The sequence below is a fragment of the Chiloscyllium plagiosum genome, unplaced genomic scaffold (genome assembly GCF_037043375.1).
Source record: "Chiloscyllium plagiosum isolate Xiang-an unplaced genomic scaffold, Cpla_swu_hap1 HiC_scaffold_12, whole genome shotgun sequence".
Lineage (NCBI taxonomy): Eukaryota > Metazoa > Chordata > Chondrichthyes > Orectolobiformes > Hemiscylliidae > Chiloscyllium > Chiloscyllium plagiosum.
Genome location: NW_028270150.1, coordinates 54,052,476 through 54,070,582, shown reverse-complemented (window position 1 = coordinate 54,070,582; position 18,107 = coordinate 54,052,476). Strand labels below are relative to the sequence as shown.

At 39.6% G+C, this 18,107-nt stretch overlaps 1 protein-coding gene across 11 annotated transcripts in view; it reads right to left on the bottom strand.

Moving 5' to 3' along the window:
- caska (calcium/calmodulin-dependent serine protein kinase a) overlaps positions 1-18,107 on the bottom strand; it is a 609,390-nt gene that overhangs the window by 387,293 nt on the left and 203,990 nt on the right. For all 11 annotated transcript variants that reach the window (XM_087992817.1, XM_087992820.1, XM_087992823.1 and 8 more), the window contains exon 5: positions 9,915-9,987. In XM_087992817.1, the coding sequence (XP_087848943.1) occupies positions 9,915-9,987 (73 nt within the window). The remainder of the gene's footprint in view (positions 1-9,914; positions 9,988-18,107) is intronic.

Sequence of the window (18,107 nt, the reverse complement as noted above, 5' to 3'; positions counted from 1 at the left end):
AAGCAGGAGCCATAGAAAGTGCTCGTGCGAGCGGCAGACGGAGAGATCTCTATTTTATTTAGAGTCATAGAGATGTACAGCACGGTAACACACCTTCAGTCCAACTCGTCCATGCTGACCAGATATCCCAAGCCAATCTAGTTCCACCTGCCAGCACTTGGCCCATATTCCTCCAAACCCTTCCTATTCATATACCCATCCAGATGCCTTTTAAATGTTGCAATTGTACAAGCCTCCACCACTTCCTCTGGCAGCTCATTCCATATGTGAAAAAGCTGCCCCTTAGGTTTCTTTTATATCTTTCCCCTCTCGCCCTAAACTTATGCTCTCTAGTTCTGGACTCCCCCACCCCAGGGGAGAGACTTTGTCTACTTATCCTATCCATGCCCCTCATTATTTTATAAACCTCTAAGGTCACCTTCTAGCTTCCAATGTTCCAGGGAAAACAGCTCCAGCTAATTTAACTTCTCCCTAGAGCTCAAATCGTCGAACCCTGGCAACATTCTTGTAAATCTTTTTTGAACCCTTTTAAGTTTCACAATATCCTTGTGATAGGAAGGAGACCAGAATTGTACACAATATTCCAACAGTGGCCTAACCAATGTCCTGTACAACCGCAACATGATCTCCCAACTCCTGTACTCAATACTCTGACCAACAAAGGAAAGCCTTCTTCACTATCCTATCTACCTGTGACTCCACTTTCAGGGAGCTATGAAACTGCACCCCAAGGCCACTTTGTTCAGCAACACTCCTTTGGACCTTACCATTAAATGTATGAGTCCTGTAAGATTTGCTTTCCCAAAATGCAGCACCTTGCATTTATCTAATTTAAACTCCATCTGCCACTTCTCAGCCCATTGACCCATCTGGTCAAGATCCTGTTGTAATCTGAGGTAACCTTCTTCGCTGTCACTACATCTCCAATTTTGGTGTCATCTGCAAACTTACTAACTATACCTCTTATGCTCACATCCAAATCATTTATATACATGTTGAAAAGTAGTGGACCAAACACTGATCCTTCTGACACTCCACTGGTCACAGGCCTCCAGTCTGAAAAACAACCCTCCACCACCACCCTCTGTCTTCTACTTTTTGAGCTAGTTCTGCATCCAAAGGCTAGTTCTCCCTGTATTCCATGAGATCTAACCTTGCTAACAGTCTCCCGTGGGTAATCCTGTCGAACACTTTACTGAAGTCCCTATAGATCACATCCACTGCTCAGCCCTCATCAACCCTCTGTTACTTCTTCAAAAACTCAATCAAGTTTGTGGGACATGATTTCCCACACACAAAGCCATATTGACTATCCCTAATCAGTCCTTGCCTTTCCAAATATATGTACATCCTGTCCCTCAGGATTCCCTCCAAAAACTTGCCTACCACCAACATCAAGCTCACCAGTTTACAGTTCCCTGACTTGTCCTTACCACCCTTCTTAAACAGCAGCACCACGTTAGCCAACCTGGCACCTCACCTGTGACTATTGATGATACAAGTATCTCAGCAAGGGGCCCAGCAATCACTTCCCTAGCTTCCCACAGTTCTAGGGTACACTTGATCAGTTCCTGGGGAATTATTCACTTTTATGTGTTTCAAGACATCCAGCACTTCCTCCTCTGTAATATGGAGATTTGATTAGTTTTCAATTTGATTTTTAAAAATTTCTTACATCTAAGACAGCTATTACATACCAATCAATGAGCATACAGTTTTCCTCTTCTTTCTATTGACAACAGCAGCTGCTGTTTTGTAACTCTCTTTTTGGTGCCCAAAAGTTCAGTGTTGTAAACTCTGTTTACTGTTAGCATACCAGCCTCGCCCTTTATGTGAAATTCGCACCTTGCTTAGGAGGTTACAGACATAGAGTGACAGGAGAGGTCATGCCTGATAAATCTGTTAGAATTGTTTGAGGTGGTAATGAGCAAGTTAGTCAAAGGAAAGCATGTGGACATGATCTATATGGATTTACAGAAGGTCTTTAACAAGGTGCTGCACAGAGGCTGCTAAATAAGGTACAAGTACATGGTGTTAGGGGCAAGATACTGACATGGATAGAGGATTGGATGATTGGCAGAAGACAGACGGGATAAAGGGGTCTCTTTCAGGAAAGCAGCCAGTAACTAGTGTTGTTCCACAGGGTTATTCATGCTATACATTAATGATCTGGACACAGGAACTGAGGACATTGTTGCTAAGATTGCAGATAGGTGGAGAAACAGGAATTGTTGAGAAAGCTGGAAGGCTACAGAAGGACAGTGGGCAAAGTTGTAGATGGAATACAATGCGGGGAAGTGTGATGTTTTGGTAGGAAGATTAGAAACATAGACTATTTTCTAAATAGTGCAAGTCCTAGGTTAGGTATCTTAAATAAAGATTAATATACTGGATTCTATTGGTAGTTAGGAAGGCAAATGGAACGTTAGCATTCATTTCTAGAGAGCTCAAATACAAAGGCAAAGATGTGCTGCTGAGGCTGTATAACGCTCTGGGCAGGCTGTTTTTGGAATACTGTGAGCAGTTTTGGGGCCCATATGTAGGGCAGGATATACAGGCCTTGGAGAGATATATAGAGGAGGTTCACAAGAATGATTCCAAGAATGAAGGGCTTGTCATATGAGAAGCAGTTGAAGATTCTAAGTGAGTATTCAATGGTGTTTGAAAGGATGAGAAAGGAATCTCATTGAAACTGAGAATACTAAGAGGCTTGGATAGAGTGGGTGTGGATAAGTTTTCCCTAATAGGAGTAACTAGGACCAAAGGGCCAGAATGAAGGGATGACCCTTTAACAACTGAGACTCGGAGGAAGGTCTTCATCCAGACGGTGGTGAATCTGTAGAACTCTTTGCCACAGAAGACTGTGGAGATCTAGTCATTGAGTGTATTTAAGACAGACAGATAAGTTCTTAATTATTAAGAGGATCAAATGTTACAAAGAGAATGTTGGAGACAGGTTGAGAAACATATCAGCCATGATCAAGGAGTGGAGCTGACTTGATGGGCTGAATGGCCTAATTCGGCTCTGATATTTTATCTTATAGATGTCTACAACACATAGAAAGAGCCTTTGGCCCAAATCATAAATGATTTGGATGAGAGCATAAGACGTACAGTTAGTAAGTTTGCAGGTGACACCAAAATTGGAGGTGTAGTGGACAGCGAAGAGAGTTACCTCAGATTACAACAGGATCTTGACCAGATGGGCCAATGGGCTGAGAAGTGGCAGATGGAGTTTAATTCAGATAAATGCGAGGCGCTGCTTTTTGGGAAAGCAAATCTTAGCAGGACTTATACACTTAATGGTAAGGTCCTAGGGAGTGTTGCTGAACAAAGAGACCTTGGAGTGCAAGTTCATAGTTCCTTGAAAGTGGAGTTGCAGGTAGATAGGATAGTGAAGGCGGCGTTTGGTATGCTTTCCTTTATTGGTCAGAGTATTGAGTACAGGAGTTGGGAGGTCATGTTGCAGCTGTACAGGACATTGGTTAGGCCACTGTTGGAATATTGTGTGTAATTCTGGTCTCCTTCCTAGCGGAAAGACGTTGTGAAACTTGAAAGGGTTCAGAAAAGATTTACAAGGATGTTGTTCAGGTTTGGAGGATCTGAGCTACAGGGAAAGGCTGAACAGGCTGGGGCTGTTTTTTCCCTGGAGCGCGGAGGCTGAGGGGTGACCTTATAGAGGTTTACAAAATTATGAGGGGCATGGATAGGATAAATAGACAAAGTCTTTTCCCTGGGGTCAGGGAGTCCAGAACTAGAGGGCATAGGTTTAGGGTGAGAAGGGAAAGATATTAAAGAGACCTAAGGGACAACTTTTTCACTCAGCGGGTGGTACGTGTATGGAATGAGCTGCAAGAGGATGTGGTGGAGGCTGGTATAATTTCAACATTTAAGAGGCATTTGGATGGGTATAGGAATAGGAAGAGTGTGGAGGGATATGGGCCGGGTTCTGGCAGGTGGGACTAGATTGGGTTGGGATATCTGGTCGGCATGGACGGGTAGGACCGAAGGGTCTGTTTCCATGCTGTACATCTCTATGACTCTACTCCACTCAAAAACAGCCACCTAACTATTCAAATCCCATTTTTCAGTACTTGGCCTATAGCCTTGTATGCCTTGGCATTACATTGCCCATAAAGATATTTCTTAAGTATTACAAGTGCTTCTGCCTCTACCACTCTTAAATGCAGTGATTTCAAGATTCCTATGAAAATTTTTCCTCACATTTCCTCTAAATCTCCAGCCCCTCATCTTGGATCTATGCCCTCTGGTCACTGAACCCTCCACCAAATGTTTCTTCCTGTCTCTTTCTCTGTCCCTCAATTTTATAAATCTCAAGCATGCCACCTTTCAGTCTCTACTGTTCCAAGGAAAACAATACCAATCTATTCAACCTTTCTTTATAATTGAAATTTTCCATCCCAGCCAATTGTTCTTTGAATCCTCTTCAGATGCCTTGCCTTAGTCAGGGAGGATTCAGAACAACATAACACTTAAAGACATGATCCAGAATATAATTTAAAAACCTCATAACTGTAATACTGCTCAGGGAACCCTCGGATAGCATTGACTATCTCTTTTATCACTGTGCTGTTGAGGAGATTACATGTAGACAATTACCTGATGAACTTGCAGTCCAAACTGTCTCTCTGTGCAAATATTTCTAGAAGGGACAGGTAGTATGCAAGGGCCAGATGAATGGAGCATTCCATAGCAACATAGTCAGATATATCCTTCATAACAGATAGAACTTTCTCATGCTTAATGGTGTCACACATGATGGTGGCCATTAAGGTAAGTGCAACATAGGGGAATGTTCTCACAAAGATACTGATCAGAGATCTTTCAGTGTACCTTTTCAAAAGAAAATTGTGAGCACATCTCACTCTGCTCTCGACAAACTCTGAAAAGGATGATTATTTCGCATAAAGCAAAAAGTCAGGCCCATTGGCACATAGAGATCCTCAACATCAATACCTATTAATAACTACACGAGCAGATTCAGCATGGAGTTTAGGACATTTTCCGCAAGTGTCTCTAACCTTCTGAAAACCTCTGACGAAAAAGCTTGTTTGCCCTGATTGTTCCCCATAGCAAGGAATTCAAGGATGGAATCCATGCTTTTCCAGTTGAATTTTCCATTTTGGTATCCTCGATGTTTTCTGGGGACAATTTCTCATTCAGATCCTTTGTCACCCGGTTAATCATGAGGTATTTCTGTAGATGACACTGGGACAGCAAGACAATGGTCTAAGAATAATGCTGGCTTGATGTTAGTGAATCTTTTTACAAGCATACTGGATACAAACAAGACGACAATCCTGCCTGGCATCAATCAGATGTTTCTACACAGTGCTCAATGTGCAGGGTTAATGACAATGTACAGACTGGCATCTTTTACTGCTTCCATTGATGAAGAATACTGTTAAATACAACTAGTTAGCTGTCAATCGAGTGAATCATCCAACTGTATTGGTGAGCCAACTGTGGTTACTGCCTAAAATGACTAGACTGGACAGTGTCAGGAGTGTAAAGCTTCTGGAAGATGGCCAGATACTCATCATGGAATCTTTATTGTGCAGGTACTATCTCAACTGTCGCTAGCTGTCAGAGTACTATGGCTTATTAAGAAACTTCTGCCTTTTCCCAGCAATCCTGCACATTGTTTATATTTAAATAATCTGACATCCTCTTGAACACCTCAACTGAATCTGCTTCCACTACACTTCCAAGGAGTGCATTCCATCCTCTAGCTACTCAGTGAAAAAAAAAATGTTTCACGTTGTATTTGCTTCTTTTGCAAAGCACATTAAAACCACCCCTCCTCGATCCTGTTTTGAGCAGGAATGGTTTCTCCGGCCTGTCAGGATTTTGAAAACTTCTAACAAATCTCTATTTAGCCTTCTTGTCTCCAAGGAATATAGTGAGACTATTCTTATAACTGAAGTTTCTCATCCCTTGAACGATTCTTGTAAAGCTCTTCTACACACTCTCAAATGCATCCAAAACCTTCCTCAAGTGCGATGTCCAGAACTATACACATTATTCCTGCTGAGGTCTTGTATGTATTCAGCATATTCTGTTTGCTTTTGTACTCTATGCCCCTAATAATAAAGTCTTATTCTTTAGAGCCAGAGCATAATATATTCCAGGGTGAATGGGAGGAAAGGAAATAAAAACTCTCACTAAAGAAAAAGTGCTATGGAACCTAAAGAGGGATAATCCTGGGCTTCCTCCAACGCCAAACCCAAACCACCTGACAATTGGAGGAAGGCGGCCTCATCTTCTACCTTGGGACCATTCAACCAAAAGGCATCAATATCGACTTCCAAATCTCCCCTCCCTCCACCTCATTCCAGATCCTACTATCCAACTTGGCAGCACTCTCTCGACCTGTCCATCTTCTTTCCCATCTCTCTGCTCCACCTTCCCCACCAACCTATCCCCTTCGACTCTGACTCTCCAGCATCTGCAGTCTTCACTTTCTCTCCCTAAAGAGGAATAACAACTTATAAGTCCCCTGAGACTGATGGGATGCATCTTACAATATTACAGAAGTAGCTATAGAGATGGTGAATATATTGGTAATAATATTCCAGGAATCTTTTGATTTTCGTAAAGTTCTAGGGGATTGGAAAACAGTTAATGTAACATCTGTGTTTAAAATGAGAAGGACACAAAAACATAATTATAGGCCAGTTCGCTTAACATCTCATCAGGAAATTGTCATGCAGTCTATTTTAAAGGGTGAAATAGTCGTGCATTTAGAAATACATAACATGATCAAAGTCAGCACAACTTTATAAGGGGAAATCACACCTGTCAAAATTGCTAGAATTCTTTGAGAAGGTAACAAGCAGGACGGATAAAGGGGAAGCAGTGGTTGTAATCTATTTGAATTTCCAGAAGGCACTCAGTAAGTTACTACACATCAGGATATAAGGACCCATAATGTTAGAGGTAATATGTTAGCATCGATACAAGTTTGGCTAACTTATAGAAGACAAAGTTGGGTTAAGGAGGGTGCATTTTCAGGATGGCAACCTATAACTAATGGCGTAACTAATAACTAATCAGTAATCCTCGGACCACAACTATTTCCAATATATATTAATTATTTGGTTGAGGAAAATGAATATAGTCTAGCTATGCTTACAGATGATATAACAGTAGGTGGGCAGGTAAGTGGTGAAAATGCCACAAAGAGTCTGCAGAGGGATACAAACAGTTTAAAAGAATGGACTAAAACTTGGCAGCTGGAACATAAGTTATGGAAATGTGAAGTCATACATTTTGGCAGGAAAAAGAGGGGAAGGGAATATTACTTAAATGGAGAAAGACTGCAGAAAGCTACAGAACAAAACGATTTGGGAGCCCTTTTGAATCACAAAAAGCTAGTATCTGTTTATTTCAAAGGGAATGGAATATAAAAGCAGGACAGTTTTGATGGGCACAAGGTATCACAGAATCCCTACAGTGTGGAAGTAGCCCATTCGGCCCATCAAGTCCGCATTGACCTTCCAGAGAGCATCTCACCCAGACCCACCCCATCCCCGTAATCCCACATTTCCCATGGCTAACTCACCTAACCTACACATCCCTGGACACTATGGGGCAATTTAGCATGGCCAATCCACCTAACCTGCACACCTTTGGATTGTGGGAGGAAGCTCACACAGACATGGGGACAATGTGCAAACTCCAACAGGCACCCAAGGATGGAATCGAACCTGGGTCCCTGGTCTTGAGAGGCAGCAGTGCTAACCAAGGACCACAGTGCCACCCCCAGCTGGAATACTGTGAAAAGTTTTGGGTTCCTTATTTAAGGAAAGATGCTCTGGTATTACAGATAGTCCATAGAAGATTCATTAGACTCATACCAGGTATGGAAGGATTGTTTTAATGAGGAGAGGTTTAGTAGATTCAGCTTATAGTTATTTGAATACAGAAGAGTGAAAGAATTTTATGGAATAAATTTTTTTTTAGAGGACTTGGCAGATTGTTTCCCTTGTGGAAGAGGGCAAACTCTCGGAAGAAAGGTGTGTATATTTAAGACAGAGATGAGGAGAAATTTCTTTTCTCAGAGGGCTGTGAATGCGGAATTCGCAGAAGGCTGTAGAGGCTGGGTTATTAAGTATAGTCAAGACTGAGATAAACAGATTTTTAAATCAGTAAGGAAATCAAGTATTATAGGGAAAAGGCAGTAAAGTTAATGAATACAAATATATTTATCTCAGCTATGAATATGCTTCATGAATCAGCTTCACGAATCAGCTTCACTAGTCCTCTGCAGTAAAGCTCGAGGCAATTGAATACTCGAAGATCATGCCTGCTCATCAGATTCTCCCATAAGGGGAAACAACCTCTCCACAACTACCTTGTCAATTCTATCAAGAACTGTTTCTGTCTCCACAGGGTCTTCTCTCGTTCCTCTAAACTCCAATAAGCAGAGGCCCAACTTACTCAAACTCTCCTTCTAAGAAATCCCTTCATATCTGGAATCAACTGCTTAGGAAGGAAAAATAGGTTGGGAAAGGTAGTGATGATATTCGACAGTTGCATGACTTTGAATGAGTCCTGTAAACATTCCATTATGGGTCAAAGAAGGCACTAGCAGTTTTGTTTTGTTCTGTAGCTGTTTCTGTACTGTTTGTTACATCTTATGAGAGAGAGAATTTTGTTTCGAGATTTGGACTTCACCTCAGGCCAGGATCACAAAACAGTGCCAGGAAGGAATCTAAGCCTTCAGACCAGCCGCTGATCAAGGGGTCCCCAAAGGACAGAAAAGGTGTGAGACTTGCTGCTTTTTCTCCTTTCTTTTCTGTTTATGACTCTTATTCTCATCATTATTATTACTTAATAAACATCCACATTTTAGTAAATTGCTGTTGTCGAGTCTTATCTTAATTATATTTAACCAAATCCAAAAGAACCGCTTGGATACACTCCGTGATCCAAGCCATCAAACTACTGAAGCAGTAAGCAGAATTTATTCCAAAGAAGTTTGTGGCCTCATGACTGAGCACATCCTTCAAACCTCTATTACAAACAAACCTGACCAACACTTTTTAAATGAGATATTATGAACACAGAAATAGCAACGAGGTACAAATATTACAGCATATGATGACATGTGTGCTATCGAAGAGGTGGCAGTTTGTTATACATGGAGTTTGGTTCTCCCACAATCAACAGATCAGGAAAACATCAAGTTCTGCTGCATTCAATCATGAATAATTCTGGACAGTTGAGAAACCAAGAGATGGTGGCTCCATGAGCATCCCCATGTTTCATGATTCCAGCATGAGTGCCAAACAAAACAAGGCTGAAAGGTTAATAGATAGCCATTCACAGCTTTCTTTTGAGGCTTCTACAATGACACACTGGCTCCTCTTCAGCCAATTCAATTTACTCAACATGATATCAGGAAACAGCTGAGAGTTTGGACAACATATCGGCTTTGATAGATGAATTTGTACACTAAAACTAGCCCACATTCTGACTTCCAGCCCGTGTACATTATGTTATAAAACACATGTGTGGCCAAGATAGTGCTATTTAGATCCAATATCAAATCAGCAACATAAGCTTATTCAGCTGAAATTGGATTTACAACAGCACTGTTTTTGTGATGCAGACTCAACAGGACAGTGATATCAATAACAACAAACCTTGCAACACAAGACATATTAGCCTTGGTCCATAAAGTAAATTCCAAATAGATCACAAATGTGGTTATATATTTTCTTATTCAGTTTAATAAAAAAATGTACAGACACATTACAATCAACTTTTGTAAATTCTTAAGCAAATTAGTTTCATTTTTTAGATAAAGTATTTATATTCTTCTACAAATAAGGCTCGGCTCAGGGATTTTCTGCAAACAAAACTGCATCACCAGTCAATTACCTTACCTTCACATCACGGTGAATGATATTATTGTCATGACAATAGCGTAGTGCTTCTAGTATCTGTCGCATGTAGTGACTACAAATACAAAAAAAGTTAGAATTATGCATATCTCTAGGAGATGGCAAAGAACACAACATACTGTGTAATAATTTAATTTCCAAATTGTACTATAACACTTTTATATAATTCAACATGCCAATGCTTACAGGGAGATGCGACAGAAGACCTGAACCAATGTCTCTCTTGCCTTCTCAGGTCCAAATATTTGCATATCCTAGAAGACAGAGTGGTATTGCCAGAAATTTTCTACCCATCCTGACAAGTAAGTTCTGGCCCATGTTTTATAAATTTCTCTATAACATGTTAAGATCATTTGAAGGAAATGTTACAAACAAACTTGTATATTATACAGTAGCACAGTGTTATTACTCCAATGTGTTGCAAAACCATCATGAAGCATGACTGCTGCATCATGAGGACAATGTACAGCAGAAAACGGAAATGTATGTAAACCAACTTTTAATGCTCAAGTCAAAAGGCAATTATTAAAAACCCAAAGGTTCATTTTGTATTATCAGGCAGTTCTGTAATTAATTCACTAAAACCACATACTGTCATAGAGATGTACAGCATGTAAACAGACCTTTTGGTCCAAGCGGTCCATGCCGACCAGATGTCCCAACCCAATCTAGTCCCACCTGCCAGCACCCGGCCCATATCCCTCCACACCCTTCCTATTCATATATCCATCCAAATGCCTCTTAAATGTTGCAATTGTACCAGCCTCCACCACTTCCTCTTGCAGCTTACTCCATACATGTACCAGGCTCTGCGTGAAAAAGTTGGCCCTTAGGTCTCGTTTATATCTTTCCCCTCTCACACTAAACCTATGCCCTCTAGTTCTGGACTTCCCGATCCCAGGGAAAAGACTTTGTCTGTTTATCCTATCTATGCCCCTCATAATTTTGTAAACCTCTATAAGGTCACCCCTCAGCCTCCGACACTCCAGGGAAAACAGGCCCAGCCTGTTCAGCCTCTCCCTGTAGCTCAAATCCTACAACCCTGGCAACATCCTTGTAAATCTTTTCTGAACCCTTTCAAGTTTCACAACATCTTTCCGATAGGAAGGAGACCAGAAGTGCACACAATATTCCAACAGTGGCCTAACCAACGTCCTGTACAGCTGCAACATGATCTCCCAACTCCTGTACTCAATACTCTGACCAATAAAGGAAAGCATACCAAACGCCGCCTTCACTATCCTATCTACCTGCAACTCCATTTTCATGGAGCTATGAACCTGCACTCCCAGGTCTCTTTGCTCAGCAACACTCCCTAGGACCTTATCATTAAGTGTATAAGTCCTGCTAAGATTTGCTTTCCCAAAATGCAGCATCTCGCATTTATCTGAATTAAACTCCATTTGCCACTTCTCAGCCCATTGGTCCATCTGGTCCAGATCCTGTTGTAATCTGAGATAACCCTCTTCGCTGGCCACCAAATTATTTATGTAAATGACAAAAAGTAGTGGACCTAGCACCGATCCTTGTGGCACTCCACTGGTCACAGGCCTCCAGCCTGAAAAACAACCCTCCACCACCATCCTCTGTCTTCTACCTTTGAGCCAGTTCTGTATCCAAATGGCTAGTTCTCCCTGTATTCCATGAGATCTAACCTTGCTAATCAGTCTCCCATGGGGATCCTTGATGAACGCTTTACTGAAGTCCATATAGATCACATCTAATGCTCTGCCCTCATCAATGTGCTTTGTTACTTCTTCAAAAAACTCAATCAAGTTTATGAGACATGATTTCCCACGCACAAAGCCACGTTGACAAACCCGAATCAGTCCTTGCCTTTCCAAATACATGTACATCCTGTCCCTCAGGATTCCCTCCAACAACTTGCCCACCACCGAGGTCAGGCTCACCGGTCTATAGTTCCCTGGCTTGTCTTTACTGCCCTTCTTAAACAGTGGCACCAAGTTTGCCAACCTCCAGTTTTCTGGCACCTCACCTGTGACTATCGATGATACAAATATCTCAGCAAGAGGCCCAGCAATCACTTCTCTAGCTTCCCACAGAGTTCTCGGGTACACCTGATTAGGTCCTGGAGATTTATCCATCTTTAACCATTTCAAGACATCCAGCACTTCCTCCTCTGTAACCTGGACATTTTGCAAGATGTCACCATATATTTCCCTACAGTATATATCTTCCACATAATCATTTAGTATCTCCCCCATTTTCTGTGGCTCCACACAAAAGCCACCTTGCTGATCTTTGAGGGGCCCTATTCTCTCCCTAGTTACCCTTTTGTCCTTAGTATATTTGTAAAAACCCTTTGGATTCTCCTTAATTCTATTTCCCAACACTACCTCATGTCCCCTTTTTGCCCTCCTGATTTCCCTCTTAAGTATACTCCTACTTGCTTTATACTCTTCTAAGAATTCACTCGATCTATCCTGTCTATACCTGACATATGCTTCCTTCTTTTTCTTAACCAAACCCTCAATTTCTTTAGTCATCCAGCATTCCCTATCCCTAACAGCCTTCCCCTTCTCCCTGACAGGAATATACTTTCTCTGGATTCTTGTTATCTCATTTCTGAAGGCTTCCCATTTTCCAGACGTCCCTTTATCTGCCTTTTGAAAGTTCTTGCCTAATACCATCAAAATTGGCCTTTCTCCAATTTAGAACTTCAACTTTTAGATCTGGTCTATCCTTTTCCATCACGATTTTAAAACGAATAGAATTATGGTTGCTGGCCCCAAAGTGCTCCCCCACTGACACTTCAGTCACCTACCCTACCTTATTTCCCAAGAGTAGGTCAAGTTTTGCACCTTCTCTAGTAGGTACATCCACATACTGAATCAGAAAATTGTCTTATACACACTTAGCAAATTCCTCTCCATCTAAACCCTTAACACTATGGCAGTCCCAGTCTATGTTTGGAAAGTTAAATTCCCCTACCATAATACCTTATTATACTTACAGATAGCTGAGATCTCCTTACAAGTTTGTTTCACAATTTCCCTCTGACTACTGGGGGGTCTATAATACAACCCCAATAAGGTGATCATCCATTTCTTATTTCTCAGTTCTATCCAAATATCTTCCCTGGATGTATTTCCAGGAATATCCTCGCTCAGCATAGCTGTAATGCTATCCCTTATCAAAAGTGCCACTCCCCCTCCTCTCTTGCCTCCCTTTCTATCCTTCCTGTAGCATTTGTATCCTGGAACATTAAGCTGCCAGTCCTGCCCATCCCTGAGCCATTTTTCTATAATTGCTATGAAATCCCAGTCCCATGTTCCTAACCATGCCCTGAGTTCATCTGCCTTCCCTGTTAGGCCCCTTGCATTGAAATAAATGCAGTTTAATTTATTAGTCCTACCTTGTCCCTGCCTGTCCTGACTGTTTGATTCACTTCTGTTCTCAACTGTACCAGTCTCTTTCCTCACTATCTCCTTGGATCCCACCTCCACACTTTACAGTTTAAATCCTCCCAAGCAGTTCTAGCAAATTTCCCTGCCAGTATATTAGTCCCCTTCCAATTTAGGTGCAATCCGTCCTTCTTGTACAGGTCACTTCTACCCTAAAAGAGATTCCAATGATCCAAAAATACTTAACAGCACATTTCAATATTTACTTGAGATTTGATAAAACATTACAAGAGATGACAGATATTAGACTTCCGTCCATTGAATTCATACAGGATATTTCTAAAACCTTGTGAAGAAACATCGAGAGATATTTTGACACTTTTATCTAAAATAAATCACTGCAGAGTTTTAAATGCATTCAGGGTTCAGCGCTCCCTGATAGCAAGGAAACGGCAATTTGCTAACTAATTAATTAATAATAGAACGATCTCAAATATTCATGAATTAGATAGCTACCGAGATGAACAAAAGTTTTTGTTCTGTCTGTAGAATGCTCGGACCTTAAATAGATAAACCATATTCCCTTCTAATTTGTTATTTCCAAAGTGGGAAACATTCCAGCACTGGTTTTCCAGACATGTTGTACTTGTCTTTTGTAAGAAAAGCAGATTCTCAAGACGGAGCTTATCCAAACAAAGCAATATAAACCTTACATCACAGAATGTGGTTAATTAACTTCTTGCATCAAAACAAGAGCTTGTGAAGTAACACTGGAGTACAAAACATTTAGCACACCAATGCACTGTTTAAAGTTTATGATATTAAATTGCTTAAACTCAAAATACACTCCTGCAGTAAGGCATCATAAAGTACCTCTAATATATGGAGTGGAGATGGGATTCTCAATTTTCTATCCATCTCAACTACTTTGTTGGCAAAACTCTTATTAAACCAGGAGATTCTAAAGCTTTGAATTTCTGGCATAATAGTATCTGAAATTATGACAGGTTTATTAGTATTCTCCTCTAAAGGATCGAAACTAACTTTGTGTGATGACTGGATAAAAATTCTTTTGGTGAGAATTAAAGCCTTTTAAATAGGGGTTTTTCCACCTACCTTCCTTTAATACAACAGAGGCCAGAAAATAAAGGAACACATGACGGGGTCTGGAGTCGGTGAAGGCACTTCTAAAAAGTGAAACTCTGATATCATTTCACACAATGACTTGTATACGGAGTGACGCACTTTATCATTTCATGTTAACTCAAAATTACTTACACATACATTTGGGTGTCTTCATTTTCTTTATTAAGCTTAGATATAGAATTTTATCAAATAATTTCCTTCTCAAGATCACTGCCTCAGTATCTAAATAAATGGATCTAACTTAAAATGAAAATATGGAATTGCCATCTATTATAAACTATTGAATAGTTTAGGAAACATCTCGGCTGAGAAGTTGATCATTATGATTGCACCTGTCAATAACAGACAAGAGTCGGATCAATTTGGAATCAAAGTTCATAATATAGTTAGACTCTGGTTAAAATTTCGTTATGTGCCAAGAAACAGTTGTATTTTACAAATAGTGCATTGCTGATTCAGTTCTGTGGCTAACTCTAGTCTACTAAAAGAATGATTCTATACTAATTTAATTTTAGCCAATAGTTTTATTAAACAGTAGTAAAATAATCAAAGAAAAAACAAACGCTTACAATGGTTTATCTTTACTATCATTTTACAAAACAGAAAATAATTGATTTTTTGTATAATAAACCAAAGCACTGCAGATGCTAGAAATCTGACCACTCTAATAATAACTTACTATACTTATTATATACTACAAAAAAAATTCAGCTTTTTAATACTTACCTTACCAGCTACAGAAATTATTCAAACAAAGTTCAGATGGAACTGAAGATTTGAGCAAATATGATGGTTAATCATTGATTGGTACTTTGTGATCATGCAGGATTGCTTTCTAAGTAATTAATCCTCACAAAAACATTTATTTGCCCATTTTCACAGGGAATCAAAAATTTCACAAGGAAGTTCTCTTCCGAATTTGGGAAATTCAATATTAGGCATCTTCAGTTGTTGAAGCATACTACAGAATCTTTTGTCCCCCTTCACCTTTGAATTCTAAATACCAAATTAAGCTGATGCAGACAAAAACAAGATTTTAATTTTTACAAATAAAATGAAGGGATGGAAGTTACAGTTATCAAATTTGCTGATGACACAAAAATAGGTAGGAAAATAAGTTGTGAAGAGAATATAAGGAGGCGACGAGAAGATATAAATAGGCTAAGTGAGTGGACAAAGATGTGGCAAATACTGGATGATATGGAAAAACACAAAAATATCTATCCTGACAGGAAGAATAAAAAAAGCTGAGAGCATTCACTGTGATTAGTTGCTCAGCGTACTTGACAACATTGATGGACATTGGTAATCTTCCTGAGTTTATGCCAGAATGAAAATAACATTGGAAAAAAGTAAATTTAATGCCAAAGATGGTAGATCTTTTTGGACCGCTTTCTTAGAACTTAACAGTGAGCACTGTCAATTTGCTATTGACCTGGAACACCAGACTTGCAAAAGAAATCTATATTAATTTATTAATTGTGAATTATTTTGAAACAGTTTCCCAGCTGTGTTGTTAAAAAAAAACCACATGGGGCAAACTTTCAATGAATACAACTTTATAAAATTCATAAGAATTGAGAAATACCAATCAAACAGTCCTCCACTGTTGCTCACGCCCCCAAGACTCTTGTAAAGCATTTGAAGCTATCTTTTCACTTGAAATAAAGTTTTGGGCCTCATGATGTGGGCAAGCTGCTGGGACAATGTTAACTGCCCATTCTTTTTTGTGCATTCCTAGATGTCTCAGAACATTCCATTGTTGAATTAAGTAATTTGGGTGAATTAAGAGTGAAGCATATATAGTGGAGCTGGAATTACACAGACTTGATTCAGAATGACTGGTTTTCGGTGACTGAACATGATCAGACATCAGAGCAGACTTGCTACTTACTTGTAAGGGAACTAAATATAACATTTGAGTACATAAAATGAAGGTTCCTAAGAACACCCAAAAATGTAAAAGGAAAGTAGAAAGTGTCAGTAAACCTGACCTCTGGAAACATGGAAAATCAATGCTATATGAATCTTTCACAAGATATTACTCAGGAATTGACAGATCTATGCTGCCAATACTACAGTTGGAGATAGACATGTGGAATACAACAAATTTGCTCAAGCTCTTTCTTACTGAAGTGCGAGTAACAAACTTGTCAAGTAACATTTGGATTTAGTTTCAGAATGCAACTAGAGATCACCGCATTCAAGTTAATTTGTTTGACAATTAAGAATATGTAAAATCTTATCAGACACCAGAATTATTGAAGTCATTCAAGTTAAAATACAATTTATTTAAAATTGAATTTAGGCTGTATGATGTTAGGACTTCTCCAGTTTTGTTTTTTTTGCTTTGCTGTGGACCAGGCTGGATTTGTGAATTCTTAGAATTTATAATACTGAATTAAATTACGATGCACTCAGACAAGTAAAAATTAATAAGTGTCAATCAACTCACATTTAGAAAAGGAAGGCTAAATCTGACCAACCCTATAAAATTATGTGAATAACGAAAAAAACGCAGAAATGTATTATAAGGATCTTCAGAAGTGTCTGGTGAGATATAAGTGACTTACAGCAAATACAATTGCATTTATCAGGAGAAATGTGGTTACAAAGCTAATAAAAGATCAGAAAACAAACTATAAGGGTAAAGTGAAGTTTTCAGATTGCAAAACAGAATCACACGTGTGGTAAGTACTTTCCCACTGGTGTTGTGCACTTTAATTCACTCCATATGTATGCAAAAATGTAAAAGAACTTTTGAAACATACTTACCAAAGTTTTTCATGAAAACATTGAAATAAGGACAGATAGAGTCATACAGCATGGAAACAGACCTTCCGGTCCAACTCATCCATGCCGACCAGACATCCTAAATAAATCTAGTCCCATTTACCAGCATTTGGCTAATATCCATCCAAACCCTTCCTATTCATATACACATCCAGATGCCTTTTAAATGTTTAATTGTACCCGCCTCCACCACTTCCCCTGGCAGCCCGTTCCATATACGTACCACCTTCTGCATGAAAAAGTTACCCCTCAGGTCCTTTTTACATCTTTCTCCTCTCACCTTAAACTTATGCCCTCTATGTTTGGACTCTTCCACTCAAGGGAAAAGACTTAGCTATTTACACCCTATCCACGCCTGTCATGATTTTATAATCTTCGATAATATCACCCCTCAGCCTCTGATAATCCAGGGAAAAAAGCCCCAGACTACTCAAAATCTCCCAATAGCTCAAACTCTGCAATCCTGGTAACATCCTTGTAAATCTTTTCTGCCTCCTCTTAAGCTTAATAACATCCTTCTGATAGAAGGGCAATGAGAATAGTAAGTAGCATTACAAAAGTGTCACACCAATGTACTGTACAACTGCAACATAACATCCCAACTCCTATACTCAATGTTATGAGCAATGAAGGCAAGCTGAGGTCGAAAGAAAGAACGTTAGCATTGCTATATCACCTATAATTAGGAATTACCTTTTTTGGGAAGACAATACTGCAGCTAATTTAAGAATAGCAAAGTCCAGTGATCAGGAAGTAAAACGATTAATCAATCTATTTTGGGGATGTTGCTTAGAGGTTAATCATAACACCATGGAAAATTATCTCAATTAATTCAAAAGCATTTTTCGTGTGAAAACATCTGACTTATCCA